Source organism: Netta rufina (genome assembly GCF_964035555.1).
Source record: "Netta rufina genome assembly, chromosome: 1".
NCBI classification, from domain to species: Eukaryota; Metazoa; Chordata; class Aves; order Anseriformes; family Anatidae; genus Netta; species Netta rufina.
Window position 1 is genome coordinate 203,002,746 of NC_140123.1, and position 25,473 is coordinate 203,028,218.

Consider the following 25,473-nt stretch of genomic DNA (forward strand, 5'->3'; position numbering starts at 1 on the left):
TAGGAAAATCTCTTCTTTGTGATGGAGTATCTCAATGGAGGAGACCTCATGTTCCATATCCAGAATTGTCATAAGTTCGACCTTCCCAGAGCCACGTAAGATGTTATGATTACCTTTTGGCTTGCAGCTCTCACACACGGTAGAAGCAAAGATGGTAGCTGGGGACACCAGGGCTCTTAGTTTTATTCCCAGCTCCGCTACTGTGAGGGTAACATTGGGCACATCCCTTGACCTCTCTGTGCCTTACCCCCATCTTCAAAGCACTCTCAACTGGATTTTAGCATGGAAACAGAACCACTTCCAAACCCAGCACTCTCCAAAACGAACAAAACAGACGCACAGGTCATCACCCCAACTCACTGGCTGACTTGGAGCAAGTCACTTCCTCTCCCTGTCATCTTTCCCCTCCCACAGAAGACTTTTTAGAGCATATCCACACAGTTCATTGCAGTCAAATGTGAACTCGCTTTGCATTCTTGGTCAACCAGGGAAGCTATTTCTGTCTGGAAGCATTACAGATGCTGCTACACCCTCATCAGCATTACATTTGGCTGCAGTCTCATCCTTTAGCTTACAAAGAAAGGGCCTCCTTCCAGCATGTGAATTGGCTCCCATAGCTTGTGCTAACCTCAGAATATTCCCCCAAACACTTGCTCACAGCCAAGAGCTGGGCTGGATGGAAGCTGTGCCTTAGGCTGCTTTGCTTGCTGGATCAGTGCCTTTCACAGGGGGGCTCTTCACCTGAAATCTTACCTCTGAAAGTGCCTAGAGTGTCTATAAACAGCCCTGAGCATGCCTAAGATCTTATTTAGATGGCCCATGGATGAGGTTCATGCTAAAGCAACCTACAGGTGCCTGCTTTGAATTACAGCAGCCCTGGGGTTGCTCTACAATTGCGCTCATTGAATTCTTGCTCAGCCCAGCACAGGAGGCACCAGAAATGACATTGTGCACCTAACCTCCACCCTGGCTTTGCCACCATCAAAGAAATCCCACAGGTGCATTTTCAGCCATCTCAACCTCTTGTTCTTTACAACACCACTTCAAATGAGGTTCACAGTCCACTGATCAGAGGCAAAGCTCGTTTGTTAGAAGTAATAGAATACGCTCATTTTTCCTTTTAAGGTTTGAGTAAAAAAAAAAAAAATCAAGCTTATCAAAACTGCAAAGGTAAATTCAAATCAAAAATTAATACACCAAAAGAGAATTAAAAATGTATTTAGCTCTGTTGAAAGTAAATAGAAGAATTCAAATACATGAAAGGTGTTTTTAATCCTTCTGCGAACAAAAGGTATTTGAAAAGTCAACACTGAAACCACTATAAGAATTAATTCTTATTTGATAATTAAAAAAAAATAATAAATCATTTAAATCAGTGTTTAATTTACTGGGTGTTTTCTTTTCCAAAAGCATGTGAATGTTCAGAATTAAGCCCTCAGGCCAATGCACTGAAGACTGGTGAAGCAAAGGATACAAATACCTGGGGGATATGACCTGTGGTTACATTCCCTTCTGGGCAGAGTGCTTTCATTGTGCAGTGATGCTTCAGCTTTATGCTGCCTCTGCAGCAGGACGTGTTTTTGTCCTTTAGGCAGAAATGTGTTAAGAACAAAGTTCTAAAACTCCAAAAGACTCCACAGAAAGGCCACTGATTTGCTAGCTTATCCACATCTTGAATAAAATTTCAAAAGCAAGTCATTAATCTGGGCAGTGAAGAGATCTGTGTGACCAGCTGAGGAGCTTGTTGTCCCCAAGCCCAGATGTCCTCCTGCCTGTCCCCGTGCTGGCACCACTCAACTCTTTGTGCAGCAGCCACTGAACACAGCTGTTTCCACCTGCCTTTTTGAGTTCTGAAGCATTGACTATAAGTCTGATGCAGTCTGGTACATTGTTGTAAATCACTGATTTACATGAAATATGTAAATAAGGGAGAGGCAAAAACCACCCACTCTTCCTTCCTTGCTACAGGAACCATATCTTGAGGCAAGGCAGGGTACAGAGTTGGAGCTGGGTAATGGTTTTTTTGCTTCACTTGTGACCTGGAGGCATCCTCAGGCACTTAAGGACATGTCCTCAGAAACTGTTAGATATCAGAAAATGACAGCTAGCCATGTTTTGTTGTCTCCAAAGCCCCAAAAACTAGTAGGCTTCAAATCCCTGCCATTTTCCAGAGTGGTTTCAGTACTGGTTTGAGTACTGGCTACGTGGAGTGCTTTTGGGAATTCCACATTGTCCATCGGTTACTTGTAAAATCCAGTTACTCTAAGCCTTCTGGAGACACTCCAAGCTTACTGGGGACTTAATGAAATTTTGGCTCCGGTGAAGGCAAAGTTTCCATCTTTTGGGGGTCTAGTTGAAAGCAGCTGTTGGAAAGCAACCGTCCTAACTTGTTCTTTCTGTCACTCAGGTTCTATGCTGCTGAAATCATATGTGGGCTGCAGTTCCTCCATTCAAAGGGCATAATATACAGGTAATTTTACTCCTCATTGTCCGATATGTTAAACCTTTCTTACACTTACTAGCATCACACTTCTATGCAGATTCACTTTTGACGACGGCCTGCTATTTTCTTTTGAAGAGATGGCTCAGAAAAAGGCAGCTTTGAGCCCTTCTGAGGAATTCAGTCCTATTTCAGTTAACATTAAAGCAAACTCTTTGATGCATTTACACCAAGTCTTTCACAGAGCACTCAGAATAAGCACACAGTTTAATCCTTCCATGGATGAAGATATATAAGGTTAAGCTAACCATGAGAAATGTGGTATTTCTGCTGTGTAGCTTACCCTGGAACAGTGGTGAAAAGGTCAGCTCAGGTAACAGCAATAGGGAGACAGCAATACCTTAATTTTGGGGTTATCTGCACAGCCCCATGGGATCCATCTTATCATCATGACTCTGAGCTAATCACCCAAGCCTTTCTTGTAGTAATTAAAGTAAACAGAGAAAAATCATGGTTTTTAGGTACTAGTTCATCCAACCTGTATTAGAGTGTCCATGAGAAGTGGACTTTCTATCAGTGGGCTCTGTAGAGAGCAGATGGATACCAGGTCAGGTACTAAAGGCAGCCGCACTCAGGCAAAAGAATCTTCTCCCAGATTTCCAAAACTGGGAGGAACTTACTCCATGATGCATCAGCCTGCTTAATCCTACAGAGGAAAAGTCTTCTACTGTAAAATTGTGCATTCCATTTTCTTTACTTCCTTAAGAGCTTGGAAGTTATGCATGAATGTTTTGATCTAATACACAAAGGTTGTGCTTGAGACCTGTATGAAAGGACAAGGGACAAGATGAAAGCAGGAGGGGCTGCAGATATCAGGAAATGGTCTGTTTTCCGAGAGAAACTGAATTTCTGGGGAACACTCATCTAACTCATCTTCTTGGCAACCATTAGTTACTACACTGCAGCATTTTGTGAAAGAGGGAATTAAATATCTTATCACAAGCACATGAGAAAGTTCACTAAAGCAATGTTTGCTGAAACCAAAATGAGCTTATTTCAATGTTTGTCACATAGCACGAACATTAGAAAAATGCTAAAAGTGAATGGCTAGTTTACAATTCACTCTCCCATTAAACTCAAGCTTTGATTCATATAAACTCTCATTATTCATTATTAGTGCTCATGTGAGAGCTGTTTATTGACCAGTGAGGGTGACTGCATAAACATGAGATCAATATCAATAACATTAAGCCAGGATGATCTCTGGGGTCTCAGCATTTTGTGAAGTGCCCAAACCACTTAGCCGAGTCTGCTGTTCTTACTTAGACTTCTTAAAAAAGTTGATTAAAAATATCTACAGGATGTTTTGAATTCGTGATAGCACTGTTAAAGCTGGCTTTTTGTTTGTAACTCACATTTTTATTTGAAACTGCTACACCAGTAGTGTGCCAGGTTTGGAGGCCCATTTTCCCATGAAACAAGAGATTGTGAGAGTCTGGAGCCATAGACTGTGCAGGGAAGTGGGGGCAAAATTGGATAGCTAGACATGTTGGTACAAAGAAATAGCTTATTCCTAGGAGTCAGTGTGACTTTGCTCTGGACATCAGGCTTTGATAGGAAATATCTGACCAGTCCTACTCCTTTTTCCTTTTTTTTTTTTTTCTTTTTTTTTTTTTTTTTTTTTCCTGAAAGCAATAACCACAAGGTCACTTGAGAACTCACAGCCATCAGTATCTCAGTCAGAGCTAACTAAGCATTTAGAAAAGTGAATAGAAATCATTTCTGAAACTACATCACTTGTGATGTAGTAAGAATAACGAATCCAGCTGTTCTGTCTCATGCACCCATGTCTGGAAATGTTGGCTTAAATTTTAATGAATGAGCCGAGGCATTTTTGGCAGAAAATCCAATCCCTGGAGCCAATGAGTTTGAGACTCATCAAAATAATGAAAGCGAACTGTAGGTGATGGGTTTTTTGTTTTGCTTCAAACTACCAGATGAATAAAAGCAGTGCTGGCAGCCAGAGATTGATCTCAATTGTGTAACTAGAATAAGTCATTCCAGCTGGAAATTGTGACAACATGAGTGTCTGCCACTTGGAAAGCAAATGTCTTGGTTGTCTCTATATTTCTTTTTGATTGATGACTCCTACTTTTTATTTGGCTGTATTCTAGCAGCAACAAACTATTGCCCCATGAAAAGTTTTGTAGACACTACAAAGGAGCTTTGCAGAGGGAGGATGAAGGGACACCTTTCCCACAATTGTAGGTGACTGAGGAAAATCAAGTATTAGAAGTGATCTTCTCTGAGAGAGTCAAATGGTCAAGGTCATTTCTGAGAAAAAAAAAATACATATATATATATATATGTATGTGTAAAACTGTTGTCACCAGGAGTGTGGCTATATAGCAGCCTCATAGTAAGGACTCTTGCCTGAGATGTGGAAAATGTGAATCAGCAGATGTTAGAAAAGACCAGTTGTTACCTCAGCTGTGCACAAATCCAGTTGTTTTATCTGGGTGCTCTGGGAGCCTTGAGAGGGAGCAGTGACTGAGAGTTCAGGCAGTGCAAGAACATGGGTGCTCCAAGACCAGGTATGCAAATTCTACCTACATCCCAGGTGAGGTGGAGCATCACTGATCCAGGCATCTCCCTGAATCATTGTTACAATGAAAATCAAAATGTTTAGGCAAGATGCAAAAGTCTAACACAGAAGCTATGCCAGCCTTCCTTTCTTTATGCCTTTTTCTTTATTTCTTTACATTATTTTCTATCCTTTCATAAGTTATTCCCACATGGAGGGACCCTTTTGTTCTCTGTAAATGACCAAGATTCATCAGCTCACTTGCTTTTATTTCTTTCTTTTTATATTCACTTATTATTTTTTTCTCCCTTTCTGGGATCTTTTCGTCCCACTGCAGCTCTCAGAGCATAAAGCCTCTGACAGAAGCCTGGCAGCTATGTGTGAAGGGCTTGTAAATCCCTGGGGTTCAGGCAGTACAGCCCGCAAGTGAAAAGTTGCTGGATGTTCTGCTGATGTCCAGAGTTGTTCTTACCATGCAAGGCTCGCAGGTCCTTACCTCTTCCAACATTTGTACAGCCTGCACTGGGAGGAAAAGCTGGCAGCAGCTTCAGAGGCAGTATTGAAGCTCCCAGGAAAGGGGGGAGTGAGAACTAGCCAGTCCCTTCTTGCTCCCCTTCTCCAGGCAGTGTTAGAGGAGAAGCATCAACCTGGACAAAGCATTTTTAGCTTCACTATTCTGCATCCTCCAAGGAGAGATGTAAATATCTTGGGTAAAGTTAGATAAAGCAAATGAGTCAGTGCTCATACAGGAGGAAGAGGAATTTTGAACTTCTAGAGATAGCAGCTCATCCTCTAGCCCTCAGCCTTCTTTTGTAATTGGACCATGTAGGCAATTAGTGAATTAATGAGTGTATTCTGCTAAAATCACTTGCATGGCTCTGTAACACTTTAAAAGAAGGGATTCCTTTCTCTTCTTCCACAGAGACTTGAAGCTAGACAACGTCCTCTTGGACAATGAGGGGCACATCAAAATTGCTGACTTTGGGATGTGTAAGGAGAACATGTTTGGAGATGCTAAGACAAGTACTTTCTGTGGGACTCCTGACTATATCGCTCCGGAGGTAGGTGCTGGATCCAGGGAGGTCAGCAAGCTGTTGTGGGACAGAGAACTCATCTTCAGACGTGGTTGTTGGTCAGTGGTGGTGGGGCATGCGAAAAGCAATAACCTGCTTGTGAATGGTTTCAGGCTAGAAACCTTATTTTAGTTTGACTCCACAAGCTGCCTCCAGGTGAAGGAGACCCTAAAACTTGAGGTGATGTGGCTGTGTCAGGGTCAGGCCATGCTTGAGTTAATGAGTGCAAGGCAGAGCTCACAGCTCAAGTTAAGGGCCTGCTCTGCCCTCTTGACTCAGGATATTTGTGCTACATTTGAAGTACTGCCCTCTGAGGCTGGGGTTTGCTTGGAGACAGTCTACAAGGTCTGTGCATTGCAGACATATCAACAGGTGCTCTTCTTCTTCCCCAGCTGATACACTTGGTGGAGAAAAGCTGAAGCTGGCCTTCATGTGTCCCTGTAATAAAGCTGGATGGTCACAGACACCAGACTTCAGTTTTCCCACAGGATCCCCTGCCCTTCCCCTTATTTTTTCAGGTTTCCCACACAGAAGTTTGTTCTTATTTTCTTTTTCTAGCAAATGTAGATTTTTTGGTCTAGATCCATTCAGAAGAGAACAAACTCCCTTAACCTGTTGAGTTCAAATAATGACAGCTCTCACTGTGGAGAGACTTTGACTAATTAGATGGCAAACTGAGGCCAAAGAAGACATTATTCATCCTGGAGGAAAACTAAGAGTCATCCATGCATCATGTTCGACATCACTCTGAAATCCATTTATTTGCCTTTCAAGCTCCCATTTCATGATTTCATGATGGATATCAGTACTTTCCAAATGGCTTTTAAAGCTCTTGTTTTTTTCCCCTTCTCTATAATTCATTGATCATTTAGTGTGCACCAAAGGCCTCGATTCTGATCTAAGTTACACCACTGCTGACACAGGGGAAGGTCTCTTCAGTAATTGGATTTGTATTGCCTGAGAACAGGTGTATGTGTGCTCTGCCATCAAGTTGCAATTGTCTTTTATTCCATTTCAAAATGCTTTTATTAAATTAAAAAAAAAAAAACCTTTATTTTTTCTGATCCTAAAAGAGAGCTGAGTGATAATCCATTATCTGTGATTTTACTTTATAGGTGAGAGCGAGTTGAAAATAGCTCAAAGGTTTTATTTCTGTGCTATCATTTATTTTAGAGATTCAACGAGTGCATATAAAACATTTTACCTCCAAATTGAAAGAACTGCTAGAGTTTATGGATCACCTCTCCTGCCAGAGGTTGAAGCCATGGACTTCTTGTCAGTATTTCAATGTGGCTGCTAGCACAGTAATTTGTTGCAGGCACAGCACCTTGGCTACAGCTGTGCAAATACAGGGATTTGAGGTCACCAGGCAAGAAATTTTTTATCTCAAAAATGTTTGACAAAAAAAAAAAAAAAGAGAGTTAAATTAAATTTCTAGAGTTCATTTTTTTAGAGAACACAAAACTAATAATTTTTTTCCTTGACTAACATAAATCATTTAATTTAGTTTTCCAGACACTTTAAACTTTGAAAAGTAAGGCCTTATAAAAGAAGGTCTTTTTTTCTTATGTGTCTTTTCAGGAGGAAAGGCTTAGATGATTTTGTTTATTAGCAGCCCAGAAGAAATGTATTAGGGAGACTTGCTGCTTCCCTTTTTTCACTCTGGATGAAACATATTGTTTATATTGCCTCTTCTGTTCAAATAGGGTTTTTGTTTGTTTGTTTGTTTGTTCTGCTTTATTTTTTCGACATTTTTTCTCTTTTTGAATTTTGGAGACAGATGTGTTAACCATGAACACTCTATATCAGCTTGGACCTTCTGATATTAAGGTCCTGCTTTGCTAGATGCCACAGGTACATCAGAGGGGGATACTTTTCACATTAGGTGAGAAAATTCATCTAAAAAAGAAGCATCAAATGGCACTTTATAGCACGGTAGGAGGGTTAGCTTTGCCAGAAGCCAGGTCATCCCTTCCTACCTTAGATATGTAAGTCAGATAAATCACCATTTTTCCTCCATTGACTGTAGAAAGACTCTGGATAACTAGCTTAATAATAAGACAACTAACTTTTAGGAAATAAGATGAATCCAGACCCAAGTGGCAAACTCTGCCCTAAAGCATTTAGAAGCAACGAAGACAAGGTACGAAATCACTTTAAAATAACTCAGACAAGCCTACAATACCTCAGAGCCAGGAGTAAAGATTCTCTAAATCACAATTTTTATCAGCAATTTAATATACACTAGTTTAGGTAATTGCTTTCACTGGTGTTATGCCATGCTCATGGCTTGCTACTGATACCTACACTGTAATCATAGTATAGAGGATGGTGATGCGACCGGGCTGTGGGTGCAAAAGCAAAGATCGTGGCTTAAAATAACCTATTTTAAGGTTATTTCAAGCTCTATTCAAGCTCTAAAACTGCAATAAGGATCCTAGACATCATAGTCTTCACATGTATCTTTAGACATCTGCAATGAAATTATCTATATATGAGCAAGTTGTCCAGATTCCTTAATAACTGAAGGAGATGAACAGAGGGTTACATTTTACAGCAGGTAGATATTTAGCTGGATGTCTAAAATTTGCATAATTTTCTTATCTGCGTACCATATATCTAAAGAGAGATTAGATGCATTTAGCTCTTCCAGAGAGAAGTCTGAAAGTTTGGTGGTATCTGGCCAAGTTTGCAGGGGAAGAAAATGACAGATCTGTTCTTTGGGGAGGTCATTACCCCAACCGACCTGTCCTGGTCACCGTACACTGGATATAACCTTCATTTTATAACTGTCACAGAAAAGCACAACTCAATGGACTGACTGAAGGCAAACTCTCCTTGCTCTACTTGTAACTCAGTTCTAACATTTGATTTCTGTCTTCTTTTCCCATCCCTTTGTCCTAAATAAAAGCTACCTAAAGTTCCATCTCCCTGCTTAGCACATAGTTTATTCTTCACCAAACTGACAATTGCATGGTAAGCTGTTTGAAATTCCTTTTGCTGAAATTGAAACCTCTTGGCAGACCTTTACTGGCAGATACTCTGGCTCAGGGATCAGGTAGGGGAGAACACCTCTGCTATCACATTCAGTACAAAGCAGCTTTTGAAGGGTCAGGGCCTGACCACCATTCTGAAGATGAAATACTGATGACAGACATTTTGTGTCTGTCTTTTTCACTCCTCTCTTTGGGCAGATATTGCTGGGGCAGAAGTACAACACCTCCGTTGACTGGTGGTCCTTTGGTGTCCTTCTGTATGAGATGCTTATTGGCCAATCTCCTTTCCATGGCCAAGATGAGGAGGAGCTTTTCCAGTCTATCCGTATGGATAACCCATTCTACCCTCGCTGGCTTGACAAGGATGCAAAGGACATTTTGGTGAAGGTAAGAATTACCATACGTCAAATAAAAGGTTTTTTGACAGAAATGTCATCTTTAGCTTGTGTATCTCCATCTGTTTTTCAGAGAAACAGCTTTAGTATGATAGGGGCAGTGAGAGTCACTTTCTCTTTCTTGTTTGGGGACCTCAAAGCCCATCCAGACAAAAGCTTTCAAATGCAATACAGAGATTTCAGCTATGTAGTTGTATGGTTGCACACTCAGACACGTATGTTGTTATTATCACTACATCAAATCTGTACTCTCTCTCTCGAGAAGATAAAATACAGCCAGATCTTGGCCATTGTTTTTGGCATGTTAGTCTAAGAATCCCAATCAGAAATTTAGTAAGGTAGAAGAGTCTTCACACTCTCACCAACATTGTTTGAGTTTGAGATCCTATCTGATAGGACTGTCCCAGTCAATACACTGTTATTGATAAAGAGTAAAGTATTTCTCTTTTTTTCAAAATTTTAGCTTTTTGTCAGAGAACCTGAGAGGAGATTGGGATCAAAAGGGAACATCCGCCAGCACGCCTTTTTCCGGGAAATAAACTGGGAGGCATTAGAAGAAAGAAGGATTGAACCTCCTTTCAAACCAAGAGTGGTAAGGATGTATCTTCATTCATTTCAACCCATCTCATGCCATTCTTTCCTGAATCATTCCCTTCCCAAATATTTATACCCTCCAATATGTGTTTGCAATAAACCAAAGCCAGAACCCACAGTAATACTTTAAGCCACTTTAAGGATCCAAGCTCTTCAGACATGGGTCTTTAATGTCACATACCTAAAATCCCTAGTATCTTAAAGGTGGTTACATGTTGACCACATAACTAGCAGTTTAAGGCACCAAGTTAAAGCTTTCAAAATGCCTTCAAATTTTCAGGGAGTTGTTCTAGAGTTGTTCTGCCTATCCAGCAGATGCAGATGGTCAGCTAAGTCAGGATGGAATCAGTCCTATTAATAACAATAATAAAATTTAACTTGACAAGTGCAATTCCATTTTGCAGTCCTTCACAAGCATTCTTTACCTGATGTGACCAGTCTGCCGTTTTGCAATGTTGTAACATCCCTGCAAGGCAGAATTAATGGATCACAGCCTCAGTGCCTCCTGCATAAAATGTATTCCCATTACTACTTCAACAGGATGATAATAAGCAAGTCATTAGCATTGGTTGCTGGATATTAAGAGTTCAGACATACAGCAGTTCACTGCAGCTTAACAACTTACTGTGCACCATTTGGGCTACAGTAGACAACTATTGCGGAAAAAGACTGAGAGAGCAAACGCTTTGTGGTTTCCTTGGCTGAACCAAGTTTTCTCCCAGCTAGTTGAGCTGAGCCCGTAAGAAACAGCCTGATAAGGCTCATACTATTATAATGAAGACCTGAATATTAGTGATTTGACACTGTTCTCTTTTTCCTTTTCTTGAAGAAATCTCCAAGTGACTGTAGCAACTTCGACAAGGAATTTCTAAATGAAAAGCCTAGACTATCGTGTGCAGACAGAGCACTGATTAACAGCATGGACCAAAATATGTTCCGCAACTTCTCTTTTGTGAACCCTAAAATGGAGAAAATATTTTCCTGAGATTTGTCTTACTGAAGAAATTCTCTGTAATGGTTTGAGTAACACTTTGTCAGCTGAAGACTGTGCGTGGTTATTTTAACCAAGAATGTGACAGAAAAACACGTCAGTGAAAATTCATACCAAGCCTGGAGGCTTTCAGCTCGTTCCAGTCTGTAGCAGATGCCAGCCACGCTTCACTAATAATGAAGTCTCTTCATGGTATCTTTTGGTCTCTATCCTCTCTTTTCCCAATGTTCTTTAAGTTGAGAACATCTGAAAATGAAGAGGTGCCAAAACCTCTTCCTCTTTACTTGTACCTACAGCTAATGGGTTTCTCTATAAGAAAAAGCAAACATATTTGTTCTTCTAGTGTTGTCAGTGCCCATTTCTGCAATTCTCACTTAGGCCCACGTCCTTCTGCAGGATGAGTGGTGGGCTCAGGGCCTGAGGGCATTTGGGAAGACTTCATGTTGGGTGTCTTTGCAACCTCCATTTGTACATGTGCAGAATTGTGCCTGTGTTGAAGTTAGAAGAAGCAAATTAACTCCCCTCACACTTTAAAACTGACCCTCACATGTATTGGGATTTAATGCTGTGCCATAAAGTCCACTGAGACTAAGAAAATTTGTAGGTGCACATTCCAGCATTCATATGTCTCAGCCAGAGGCCATGAAACTAAGGCTCAACCATGAAGGAAGATCACAACAATAGCAAGTGTCAAGATCCATACAGAAACCCAGAGGTTTTATCTTAATACTTGAGCAGAAAAGATGGGAATTGTAGTACAGAAGAAAGCCTTGAAAACCCCTTTTCTAAAGCTTTAACTGTCCTCAAATTCACCAGATTCAGAGCAAAATCTGCACTGGTCTTTCTGGAATTTTATTCTAAATCTGCATCAGAAATGTGGTAAAGTTTTCCTCAAACCATTCTTTAAGCATCATAATATTGGCCTTTCAGTCACAGCATTGGCATATTTTACTGGAATGCTAATATCCAGTCCTTGTAAAGGTTGAAGTGCTTCCTATTGCTCTAAATGGTGCCCTGATGCCTTGAAGACATGATGGGCATTGCAGATGTGATGGGCACACTGCAGGACAGCACACCAGGAGAGGGTGGCCCTCTCCCTCCCCCTGTGATATTTTGCTGCATATTCTACCTCTTTGCAGTCTGTGGATACGTTGTTGGGTTAAAAATAATCTCATCTGTGATCCGTTCATGACAGAATCCTTTTAAATAAAGATGCACAGTTTTCAGAGGCTGGAGAAACTCAGAACCTCCCAATTACTGCTTTCTATGGAGACATTAGGTAAATACTGGGTCAAAATTAAATCAAAGCCCCAAATGAGGAATCTGTAATATATATGTAATAAATGCTAAGGAATTAAGCAGTCATCCCAGCTTGTGTTAGGCTGAAACTGAAGCATGTAAATTTGGAGCTTCATTGCAAGAACTCCTCCAGCCCATTAAGAAGAGATGTTCTAGAAGGTGAGTCATCCCGAATTTGGATTATTTTTGGAGGTGCCCTTCTGGATCCACTGGAATGGGCACTTAACATGGACCCTCCAACAGGACAAACACAGCTTTACAGGCTGTGCAGCCACTGTGGGATATCTCTGGCAGCAGCTGCAGGTGCTGAATCCTGCAGGACCAACAGCAGAAGTGCCTAAAATCAATGAGAAAAGCAAATTGCCTCAGAAAAGGACTCATGTTGGTGACTTTTGTAAAATCCTTGCTTGTGCTGTATAGAGTATAATGGGGTTCTGTGCACACAGTTTGTGCAGCCAGTCATCATGTTTAATTTGAATGGTAAACATGGATTTCTAAAACACCAGTGCAGTTTGTACAGTTTAATAAAATGTTGTGTACAATTGGAAAATGTAGAAGTGATTAAATGGGGACAAAAACCAAAGATGCTTGGAAAAGCTGTTAAAAGGCTCTGTGCTTTCTGGGAGATGTTCCCCAGTGGAATTTCAACCCATAAATACGTGGGAGCATCAAGCATTTTGACAACTGTAACTACTCTGTGGCTGCAGGAGCAATTAAAAACCCAGATGCTACCTGCATTTTCCACTGATGCCACAAAATACACTCTAGGACAAAACCGCCCCTGGATGTGACCGTGTTTGTATCTACAAGTGTGTGGAGCTTGTACTTTCCATCAATTACAGGTCAAAATCTAAAGCCAGGATCTGGTGCTGTGGGAAGGTGCCCAAGAAGAGAATAAAATGTCCCTTTTCACTATCAGCAGAGGAGACAGCTGGTAACTGGGGCTGCAGAACCAGATGTGAAGAGATGGGCAGTGTTAGAGGACAATTAGGCCACCTTTCTTCAACAGCTAAATGAGGATGTATCAGGCATCTGTTGGGAGAACATGACTGTCCACATGCTACGGAGCCCGGATGGCACAACCGGAGGTTGCATGTCGATGTATTTGAAACTAGTTGAGCAGCATCCCTCTCTAAATGCCTGTTTTGGGTGTTCTCTTGTAACAGCGTGGTGGTTCATGCTTGACACCAGTGCAGGGACAGCCTAAGAACACAGCCAAGGGAGGTAAGGTGCTGAATCACCTCTCATGCTTGCATAACTAAAGTTCATCAGTGTTTAACACCTCTCTGACCACAGACAGGACTCTCTGCACTCTGGCTGTGGTCCTGTCCATCAAAAGCAGACAAACACGAGTGATTTGCGAGCAAGTCCGTGTTTGGTTAACTGCTAGGGCAGTTACATTGTTAGGCTTACTGCAGGGCTTTCAACACAAACCACAAGAAATGGCTGCTTCTCTCTGCAGAGCACCTTTGGTTTAAAAAAACAAAAGAGACCCAGAGAGGATGGGGGGAGGGAGGCAGGAGGGCTGGGTACAAGCCACCATGTGTGCTGTACGTCTCACCGAGGCCACAGCCTGAGAACCCTCCCAGCTGTGCCTGTGGTGTGCGTGGGGTGACGTGGCGAGCAGCGAGCGTTTTCCTGTGGTGAGAGCGATGGAGAGATAGGAGTTGACAAGGGCTGAAAGCCAAACACTCACACGGAAATGAGCAGGAGCCCAGGCACTCGCAGAACTGTTCCTTTCCCTTGGCTAAACCTGGCACATCCATAGCTGTCTGTTCTTTTTTTCCTTTCTCCTCCTCCAAATAATGATCTTGGTATAGTAGACAGGGCTTGTCAGGTTTGGTTATTCATTTGCTAAAAGTCCAGTCCTGTTCTGGAGCCCTGTGGGATCACAGCACTGCTGTAGGAGCACTGTGCCTGCAAACATCAGGGTCCTTCCTCCAGCACCACCTGCTTCAGCTCAGGCTTTGGGAGCCCGTCTCACTGCTTCACTCAACAGATGCACAAATCCCTGCAGTTGGCATCCACCAAACTAAACCTCAGGCTAATCAAGCTGATTGAGAGTCACCAGCGAGCGACAGCCCTGGTTTCAGCCCTTCTGCAAGGACAAAGCTGCCTGCAGAGAAGGATAGCTGGCTCTCACCTTTGTGCTTAGCACAAAGCCTGGAGGTAGGGCTGCCACCCCGCAGGGAGCACCAAGCTCCATCCTTCACCCTGCCGTGCCTTTTGCTGCTCGTGCTGAGAGGGAAGGCAACTTTACTCCATGGTTACCAGACACATCTTGAACTTCTATCAGTGTGGCTCCAAACAGCACATACTTTAGGTAGGTATGCTCTTCCCTTTGCTCTTGTATTTGCACCTCAGACACACTTAAAACCCAAGAAGAAAGATTGCAGCCGTGATCTAAACCGATCTCTCACTCCACGAGGTGCCAGCTCAGCTAGAGTATTGTGTACAGCAACTGAGATCGCAATCAGCATGTGCCCAAAGTGTGCCTTGCGGTGCCGTGAAGCCAGTGGAGGTCTCAGTGCAGACCACAGGAAGCTTTACTGCCTTTTTTTGCTTACAAAGAAGTTTTATCTTTGCTGTATCACAGCAGCCAAGACAATGCATGCACAGCTTGTGAAATAAGGAATTAACGTGGTTCTGGCTTTTCTGTAACTGGTGCTGCTTGCAAGCCAATTGTCCTGGTCAGCTCAGCAGTTTTACCAGAGTGTGCTGAGGTCTGGTCTACTGCTGGGGACAGGCACATTGGAGGACAAAATGGACAAGCACCTCTACTCTGACATCTCCTTCAGAAATTAAGGTATTTCTGAATCTGAGTTCAGATCCCAATTCAAATAAGTGAATTGAATAAGACTACAGCATAGGAATGCATTTTACCTTAAGTCAGGATTCTTCACTGAGACATTCTGCGATATCCTAGGGGACATCCCAGTGCCCCTCCCATGAACTTGGGTTTCTCCTACAAGTTGTGGTGTGTCCCTCATCCCTGTTACCCCAAAACAACCCAAACTGCAGCTGGACACCTCTGTAAGCAGCTGAATCAAGCCCAGTGAAGGCAGCGGAGTCCAGACAGTGACTGAGTGCACCCTACAGCAGCATGGAGGTGTTCAAGGTTGAATATGGTACTTAGGGACATGGTTTATTGGGTGATATCAGTAGCAGGGGAATGGTTGGACCAGATGAACTTGGAGGTCTTTTCCAACCTTAATGATTCTATGGATTGCTAAAATGCCACCTTCTTGAAAGTGAGTGAAAAGGGCTGCATGGGATGCCTCATGTCTTGAAAAGGTTCAGAAAAAAAATTGCCTTCCTTATGATGCTCACCAGCCTTCCAGCCAGAGAAAACCAGGGCTGGAAAACCAGATAAAAGGTGGGCTGGATCTACATCCATGCAGGGGCTGTCTGGGGGACATTTACCAGCACTGAGCTATGAAGCAGGCTGACCTATAGACTGGAAATGCCATCGTGCTTTGTCACTGTCAAGGAAGAGCCTTGCAAGAAGTGACATCAAAAATGAGTCATGAGCATGTTGCCTGTGGTTACTGAAGAGACTTCAGGAAGGAAATTCTCAGTCATCATGGTACATCTTCATTAAGGGGGACCTGAGGACGTTATATCCCCATTCCCATTGGGAAGCCTCTTTCCTTCTCCCACACTCATACACTGATAACCAGAGAGGCACAAAGTTTGGGATTTATGGTCTTTTGGGAACTGTCTTTGGTTTCAATCTCTACAAGGACATTCAGTTTCATTTTGAATCTGAGAATCTGCTGAGTCAAAAATTCAAAGCAAAACACGGCAATAAATCTTTGTCCTCACCTCTGTGAAAAACTTACAGAAGCTCATTGTAACCCTTAACACCTCTTGAAATTTCCTCAGAAGGTCAAGTTGATCTCTCGGTGGGTTTAGGTTGGAGCAAAACTGTGAACTAACAATATTCAACACAACTTCGCAAAGAGGCATGACTTCGGGGAAAGAAGATCTTGCGGTTAAGGTGCTATTGAGTCTCTGTAGAACTAGGTTTATTACCCAGTTCTGCTACATGTATCTCTTGTGACATGATGCAAATTGCCTTGCAAGGTTTTAACTTTTCCTCCTCTGAGTAGGCATAGTTCATACCTTGTTGCTCCAAGTTGTTCAATTGTCCTGGAACAGCTGAACTAACCAGAGTTGCCTAAAAATCTCTCATCTTTAAAGTTCATTAGGACTTATATAGATGCATCCAAGTTAATCATCTAGGCTTCCTCTATTGTCTGTATAAATAATCTAGGACTGTGATTCATCCCATCTTAAGACAGACACCCAGAGTAGTCCACTGAACTTTCTCTACCTTCGTCTTCCAGAAAGAGGAGTGAGTCCTGTCCTGTGTGTATTTGCACATCACTTTGTGCATCACCTTGAGGTTCAGTGGAGCCTTGCTCTTGGACAAATACAGTATTGCCACTATATAAATAAGAAATAAATAAAATTGCCTCAGCTGGCTGCAAATGACAGTTGGATGTCCTAAGACTGGTTCTGAATGAATGTGCTGTTTGATGGGACTGAGGTCTTTGCTGTGACACTCTTGTTTGGTAACCAGAGCTAGGAACAGCCAAAGAGCTGGTCCATCTCACAATCCAATTGCTTAGGTTAGATTTCATCTGTTTATCTATAAGGCTGTTATGAATGAAAACCTTAAAGTCAAGATAAACAGCATCAAGTGCTCTCCACTCATTCATTTCTCCATAGGAGATCTTTATTCAGGTTGGTCAAACATGATCACCACTTTATAAATCCATGCAGACTCCTCCTAATCAGCTTTTCGTCCTCAGAAAGTTTGGAAATCACTTCCCAGAGGATTTTCTCCCCCACCTTACCAGGAATAGCAGTGTAGTCCCCCTCAGGTTCCTTCCTGAGCTTCTTGAAGATGGGAATGATGTTTGTTTTCTTCTAGTCTCCACACCAAACGAAGAGCAGGTTAATGAGATAGGGCTTAATCACTTCAAAACAAATAGTCCTACATGTCTGTCTGTATGCCAGGACATAGCCCAGTTGTAGCCTGCCTGCAGAAGGCAACTGGGATCTGCCTGGAACCCAACTGTTGTTCTCAAACCATGCTGCTCCACTGCCTAAACAAAATTCTGTCAGTGTATGGCAGTTGGAGAAGTGAACTATGATTTTAACAATCACCTAGAGGAAAACATGTTATTTGAGTGGCGAGAAAATAAAAATTAAGCATTGCAACTAATTTATGTTGTGGCCCTTTGTCTTAAAGGAACATAAACAGAAAATACGCAGGCAGCAAAGGGAGAATCTCAGCTTTCACTTCAATATTCTTTTTTATTATTGTTGTTAGCCTCCCAGTAGCAAAGGAAATGAGTTCTCCGGTAATCATTTCCATTTAATTTTCAACTCCTTTCTGTTGATAACATTGTGTATAACCTTTTTTTTTTCTAACAGTTACTTTAAATTGTGTACTTTGATATTCCATTCAGCTGGTGAGGAAAGAAAAATCTGTTCTAAAAAAGCCATTTTATCTCTGCTGTACATGAGCTCAGCAGGGTAATGTGATATCTCAGAGAGTATATTTATTTTAAATCACTGGTATTTTCCACCAGGGTGAAATTCTTCAAGATATAACCTCTCATTGCTTCCTTCCTTCATCCCCAAAATGTCATAGGGCCAAAGTAGTGGAGAAATAGGGACAAAATAGCAACTCTTTTTCAAAAGAAACAATAATCCACCCAGCAAATCAAGTCAATTCTGGTCATACTAAGCATAATGAAAAGAGTAAAAAAAAAAATGACGGAATAGGGAAAACCGAGCATGCTGTTATCATAAGGATAATAAATCCCATACCACAGTGGCATTAGTGAGATAGTGAGGTAGGAGTCAGCAGTGACACAAAGTGACCTTTCTTGAAAAAGATGATGTTAAAACTTAATAATGCATTTTAGTTCTCCTGGAGGTCTGGTGACACTGGAATTCAGATGGGAAGAGGCACATTAGCTGTTTCTTTGTGCTGGGCAGTCTCCACACCAAATTATACACTTGCTTGTTTTTATTTGGGTAGGCAAAAAAGAAAGGCATAAATAGAAATCCCCCATAGCAGATTTGGCAGAACACCAACCACATTTGGGCCAAAAGCAGGTCAGAACCTGCTACTGTGAGCTGTTGCCTTAAGATTTCAGTTAAAAGTCTTGGTAGAAAACAGCAACCTTTTCATACCCTCACACGGACTGACTGCTCAAGGGAGACAGACGTATCAGCTCAAGCCATTATTTTCAGTAGCAGCAACCATCTTGAAGCAAATCATCTTCCAAATGGAGGGTCCTCCATGGACCTCTTGGGAGCTGTGAAGTGGTTCTTCCCCAGAATGGGAGCATACAGGAGAACAAGATCCAAGACCTGAAGTATGCCAAAATTTGGGTTTTGACATAGCAGAGAAAGTGGCTACAAAAAAATGGTACAGGCTGGGACTGCAAAGGACCACTGCAAGAGAAAAGATGCATTTGTTCTTGGTATGGAGAATTAACAAAATCTGGCCTAACTCTGAAATACACATTTCTTCCTTGCCGTCAGAGCTCAGTAAAACACTGACTGTAATACGGAAGGCTTGTGGTAAAGCTATAATCAAGTTCTTTTCAGTTTCAAAAGAAATAACTTAGTGTTCAGATGAAGCCAGCTTTCTACCATGACTTACCACACGTATAACTCTTCGTGCCTGTAGAAAGATGCCTTATTTACACAGGGAATCAGACCCAAACAGCTGCCTATTCCTTTGATTGGAGATTTTTGATTAACCTTGTGCTTCTTCAGCAGAGACTGCTGCTAACGTGACCTCGGCCAGATATTAAAAGAGAAAGGTGGAACCACAGTCTAGAAAGTATTTCTATTTGAGTGTGGCTCACACACATAGGAAATGCAAACCTTGCTTAGTACAGTGAAGATCTCTTTTCTTCAGGGTCTGTAGACCCTGAATTTGTTAGGTTAACATTAGGTTCTTGGCTTCATTTCCTCTGATAGCACAAGCCATATTTCTCTCATCTGACTTTAGCTATCTAGATGTTAGGGTCTAGTCTAGCAAGTCAGGTACATTGTCTCTGCAGTCAGCGTAGACACATTAGGGTGGTGGTTCATCCCATCCCAAATGGGAAGCCTAAAAGTAGTTGAATGAAAGACTTTCCAGTTTCCTAGAAAATTAACATAGTCTAAATGCCTTTTTAACACCAAAAGCTAGGTAAGAGTGTCTGTGACACTTGCAGTCTGGGTAACACAAGTGGAAGTGTCATAGAAATCAGACCTGTGGTTTACAAATATGCAAGAACACACAGTGTAGGTGTTTGTACCTGAACAAGTACAGCCTCAGCTCCCTCCACAGTCACTGAGGGCTAATTATTACTATTAAAGAACTTGCAGCCCAAGTGAATTATTCTTTAAGTAGATACCCACATAATTCCTACCCGAAATTTCATCAGTAGTTTTGACTAGGTGTCCATGGACTATCAGAGGATCAGGAGAGCTGTCTCCCATGTAGGCATATAAGGTCACTTACAGTTAGGAGGAGACATAAATCCCATTTCAGGTGAGATAAAAACAAAGAAGATCATAATCTGCACTAATTAAACTGTAAGCTAATAGAGTCAGCAGAGTGGCTGCATGGACTTTGTAGTCCACATGGACCAACTAAGCCCACTACCAGAGTGCTAATTATTTATTAGGTAGATAGTAATCATCGAAAATTCAGTTTGGTCAGCCTTTGCTGTGATATTTGTGCTACCTTTGGCTGTGTTCCTGGTGATAACTCCAACAGGATGAAGTTACCACCCAGTGCTTCAATGCCTTGGCCTGCAGTCTCTAAATGAGGACAAACCAACCCATCTTGAAGTGACCTTATCCCAAAATTTTACTGCTGTTGTTCCAAACTTACACCATTGTAAATTAAACCAGAATTTAAGTAAATTAATTTTAAAGAAAATTCGTTCGAGAAGCTTTAAAGGTTCATCAGAGTACTCTTTTCCAGAACAGACGTCACTTTAATTTACTACTATGCACAGCATCATCCTTCAGTGCTCTTTGAGGTGTCCTCAACAAGTTTAGACCTTAGATCCACAATTCCTGAATTCCTGGCCATCTTTGGACTTGAAGATTTCATTTATATCAGCCTCTCTCAGACTCCTTTTTTTCTCCTTCACTCATTGTGTTTAAATTATTCCTTCCTTTTTACCCAGTCAGCAGAGAATTGGAATTTGCTGATGTCAGGATCTCTGAACAGATGGGAGAGCAGTATTGATTATGCAGTCAAGAGTAGGACATAAATAGCTTGTTAAAAGTAAATAATAATGGTTTAAGTGCTGTGTACAAACCTTTATAAAAGCCAGTGAAGCAAATAAAATAATCTTTACAGAAATCTATCTGAGTTTTTAACAAGGTGATGAAATTCAAGAGCCTTTTCCACTTACTTATGTTAGTGCTGATATAAGAGCTGATTGAATTAACAGACTGGAACTGCTGGAGATGAGTCTACCTTCAACATCTCTGCCAAATGAGATGTTTGCAGCTGATGTGTGAAAAGGAAAAGGGAATTGATGAGGGAAAGAGATGCAGGAGGACAGAAACTGCAGAGTACAAGCCAGTTTTGTTCAGAGTAGAGAGGGATTTTATTTTTTTTTATAAGTTCAGAGTCTGAGCCTGAATTTAGTTTGCTGTGTGTGACACTAACACTGGTGTCTAAGGCAGGGCATGGTATAAAGCCATGTATGAAATGTGTCCTTGTTGATTTGGGTTCAGGTTTGACATGTGTGAAGTCCTTTGTGAAGCCCATGCTCAAAGTCCATTCTTCCCTCCATCCACTAACTTTTCAGCCCCTGGCTGCTCCAAATGGTCATGTTAGGTAGACGGACAGGTAAAATTTTAAGGTCAGGCAACAAGCAGGAGATTTGAAAAAAATGATTTAGAGCTTGGGTTGCTCTTACCACTGGTGTAAGTTCAGTGCTTTCCTTATTTACATCTGTGCCAATCAATCAGAATCAGGACAAAGTCTGCAGTAGAGACAGAGTAAGTGTCTCAATGGGAGTGTTAAAAATCACCATAATAATGATAATGAACACTATGATAACGATCCCTCGAACCAGGAAGCAGGATATTTGAGATAAAGCAGAGTTTTCTTTGGGACCAAGTCCATGTTACTTTACATCAAGCAATTTTAGCTCCAGCTCAGCCAGTATCCAGGAGATGGCCCAGCAGGACCACCACATTTGCAGACACTCAGAGAGGTGCATGAGATCAAGCACCCACACAGAGGCACCCGTGCAGCCACACTTTTGGCAGGGTTGGTCCTTTCCCCTAAAATGATTGTGCTCTGAAGATGTCTCCTCCAGAATGACATTGCTTCCCTCAAGTGTTCATCACTGCTGCTGCAGAAAGAAACATACTGGCATCATGGCATAGGCTGGACCGATGGGCTGAGGTCAACTGCATGAAGTTCAACAAGGCCAAGTGCCGGGTCCTCCACCTGGGGCGCAATAACCCCAAGCAGAGCTACAGGCTGGGAGAGGAATGGTTGGAGAGCTGCCAAGCAGAGAAGGACCTGGGAGTGATGGTGGATAGTCGGCTGAATATGAGCCAGCAGTGTGCTCAGGTGGCCAAGAAGGCCAACGGCATCCTGGCTTGTATCAGGAACAGTGTGACCAGCAGGGCTAGGGAGGTGATCGTCCCCCTGTACTCAGCTCTGGTGAGGGCGCACCTCGAGTACTGTGTTCAGTTTTGGGCCCCTCGCTACAAGAAGGACATCGAGGTGCTTGAGCGGGTGCAGAGAAGGGCGACGAAGCTGGTGAGGGGCCTGGAGAACAAGTCCTATGAGGAGCGGCTGAGGGAGCTGGGCTTGTTCAGCCTGGAGAAGAGGAGGCTCAGGGGCGACCTTATCGCTCTTTATAGGTACCTCAAGGGAGGCTGTAGCGAGGTGGGGGTTGGCCTGTTCTCCCACGTGCCTGGTGACAGGACGAGGGGGAATGGGCTTAAGTTGAGCCAGGGGAGTTTTAGGTTAGATGTTAGGAAAAACTTCTTCACTGAAAGGGTTCTGAGGCATTGGAACAGGCTGCCCAGGGAAGTGGTGGAGTCACCATCCCTGGAAGTCTTCAAAAGACGTTTAGATGTAGAGCTTAGGGAAATGGTTTAGTGGGGACTGTTAGCGTTAGGTCAGAGGTTGGACTCGATGATCTTGAGGTCTCTTCCAACCTAGAAATTCTGTGATTCTGTGATTCTGTGATCACACTGCCTTCATCTCCCTAGAGACAACTGCCTGAACAGAGCAGGGGTTCAAACCAGACAGGGGTTCCCTAATTGCTAAATAATACGCACCTTTTGTCCTGAGCCTTGATTTTCATCTTTGATGTGTGTTTGGGCACTGTGAACATATTTTTCAAGGTGCTTTGGAAAAGTCCCCACTTAAAGAAAAAGCCAGAGATCCCAAAGTCAGGCCTTTCAAGCAGGTTTGCCCTTTCAGTGAAGGGGCAAATCCTTGACCCCAGGACTTTCAGCAGAAGCCACAGTCTAGAAATATGGAATATGGATAAGGGCAGTGTAAGCAAAAAAGTCCACATTCTCATATGAAAAAAAAAGGGGGGGGGGGGGGGGGGGGGGTGAGGAGGAGAAAGGTAGAAATGGAAAGGGAAAAGAAAAGGGAAAGGAAAAGGGAAAGGAAAAGGGAAAAAAGTCTATTACAAAATTAAAATAACATCACTTTCAATGACTTAATATCCTGTGGAACTAGTTTCCAAAGGATAGCAAAGAATTTATGAGTACACCAAATGTTTCAGTCATTTCTGATGAAACCCCTGTGTAACAGGAAAAAAAAAAAAAGTGACAAGAAAACTCACAGCTGGGTCAGATCTATTGTCCTGGTGCACAAAGATCTCCCCACCCACGCTGGGTGCCTACACAAGGAAAAAGTCTGAGAACAGAGTGATCCTTCCTATTTTTTCTCACTTTCAAGTACAAAGCATTTGGAAAAAAAATACAGGATGATCAACAGGAAAAAAAAAAATTATAATGGCAATACAAGAGAGATTGGGGTAAAATTCCATTTCCCAGATTTACCAGATATTTCCAGGGTATCTTAAAAAACAGCAAATATTCCCTCTGCACTACATTTCCCTTCCTATAAAACAGTGATGATAAGTCTTCTTTAACAAGGAGGTGTGGTAAGGGTAGAGCCCTAACTCTTTGGAGATGCCCACCTAATATGGTGATGAAAAACACTGACATCTAGATGAAAAGACCACTAAAGAAAATGTCGTTTGGATCAAGGTATTCCTGATTCACATCAAAAAAGAGGGAAGTTCCCACAAAGAAGAATTTTCCTTTTGAGCAGAAGGATGCTGTGTAACAACACCAAGGCATCACATCAACATTAAAAGGAATTGCTGCTATAAACAAGTTATTTGATAAACCGGGAGTCTTTTGTTTGTTTGCCTTAATTATTCACAAACAGGTGGTAGTTTTACTAATTTGTTTTTCATTCAAAATAGTTGGTGTAAACATATTTTTGTCTCTCTGATGGCTAGGCAGTAGTGCTCTTGTTAGTCCTTCCTGGCTATTTGTGCCACATGTTAAATATTAAATCACACAGCAATGATGATGATTGTGCTACTATAGCATCCACTGTCTCTGAAAGAATGAGAGAAAATAAAAAATCAACTTTTTTTTTCTCTGTTGGCAAATTATCTGCAAAAAGCTCAGCATTGTTTGAATAATAAAAAGCTTTTACAGATGGCCACAAAAGCGTTTGCAACAAGAGTATTCTCATGAATATTTATTCTCACCAATTCTCCTGACAACTTAACTTTCTGCAGATATTCCTAAGAGTAAACACTCAAACAGTCACAAAAAAAAAAAAAAAAAAAAAAGGAAAAAAAAAAGCAAATAGGTTTTTCACATAAACAGAAGAACACTTACAGATTATTTATTTTGCAGCCCTATATACAAATCTCACCCAGAAAAAAAGCCCTCTTGTGTTCAAATTTAGATTCACAGAGGGAAAAATCACCTCCTTCCTGAAGATCTCAGTGTAAGTGCACAAAACAAATACCAGGACATTGTCCTAATTTTAGACAAGGAGCGGATGTTCAGCCTCTGCTCTCTGAAATCCCATGTTTGCACAATGTTCAGATCCACATACTTTTTACCAGTGTGTTAGGGACTTTCCAGTGTATTGATTTTTGGCTTTATCCTCTTCCACATCTTCAAGCAATGCACTACCCTCTGTAAGTAGTGTTTAACTACCTTATGGTGGGTACCAGTACACTACATACACTTGTTGAGGCAGGAGCTGAATAAGAATGAACTATTTTACCTCTTCCCTATTCCACATACATTACATGATTTTTGGAACAAAGGCAAAAAAAGGTTTATTTATGGATTGCCATAGTAAATACTAATTGAACGGCACATCACATCAATGCAAGGCACAGAGGCTGGACGTATGGGGGCTGATGTATTCAGCTGGGACACTTGTACCCACATGGTTCTTTTACAGGAGTTGAATCATTGTAGATTATGTCTGGCTGAAAGGAAACAGCATATTCTGTGGTGTTTAAAGATGTCACACTCATTACAGAGCTTTTGGAAAGCAGTGAGTCAGCAGGAGGAACACAATGCCAGTTCCAGCTATTAGGCAGTTATTTAAAACAAAACAAACAGAAACAAAAACCAAAAAAAAAAAAAAAAAAGCCTCTTGTGAATTCATCAGATGCAGTGAATTCCCTGCTTTGCAAAGGCTAACATGTTTGCACTGAGGCAAGGGGCATTTTTATTAACATAAAGGTGACTCCAGTTCAATTATTTGTTCAAATGAATTATTCAGTATTTTCCTTTAATCTCATTAAATGTGGATGTGTGTAAACAATTCCTGAAGGTGCAGAAAAAATCAAAGACCAGCAAAAAGCACATGCAATGGTGGAAAAGCAGCAGGACAGACACTCTATGGATGTACAAAAAAGATCACAGCCAGATTCTAACTCATCCAAGGAACTGTACACGAGGGTTCAAAATGCCATCTGACTTGTTGTGGACCACATCCCTTCTCTAGGATACCTCATTTCTCTAGGAAATTGGGCT

General features: G+C 41.8%; 1 protein-coding gene across 1 annotated transcript in view; it reads left to right on the top strand.

Moving 5' to 3' along the window:
• PRKCQ (protein kinase C theta) overlaps window positions 1-12,931 on the top strand; it is a 41,161-nt gene extending 28,230 nt beyond the window's left edge. Inside the window, exons 12-17 of the mRNA XM_084301249.1 lie at window positions 4-95; window positions 2,408-2,470; window positions 5,947-6,085; window positions 9,292-9,480; window positions 9,952-10,080; window positions 10,912-12,931. Of these exons, the coding sequence (XP_084157375.1) occupies window positions 4-95; window positions 2,408-2,470; window positions 5,947-6,085; window positions 9,292-9,480; window positions 9,952-10,080; window positions 10,912-11,067 (768 nt within the window). The 3' untranslated portion in view covers window positions 11,068-12,931. The remainder of the gene's footprint in view (window positions 1-3; window positions 96-2,407; window positions 2,471-5,946; window positions 6,086-9,291; window positions 9,481-9,951; window positions 10,081-10,911) is intronic.
• Window positions 12,932-25,473: the final 12,542 nt, after the last annotated feature.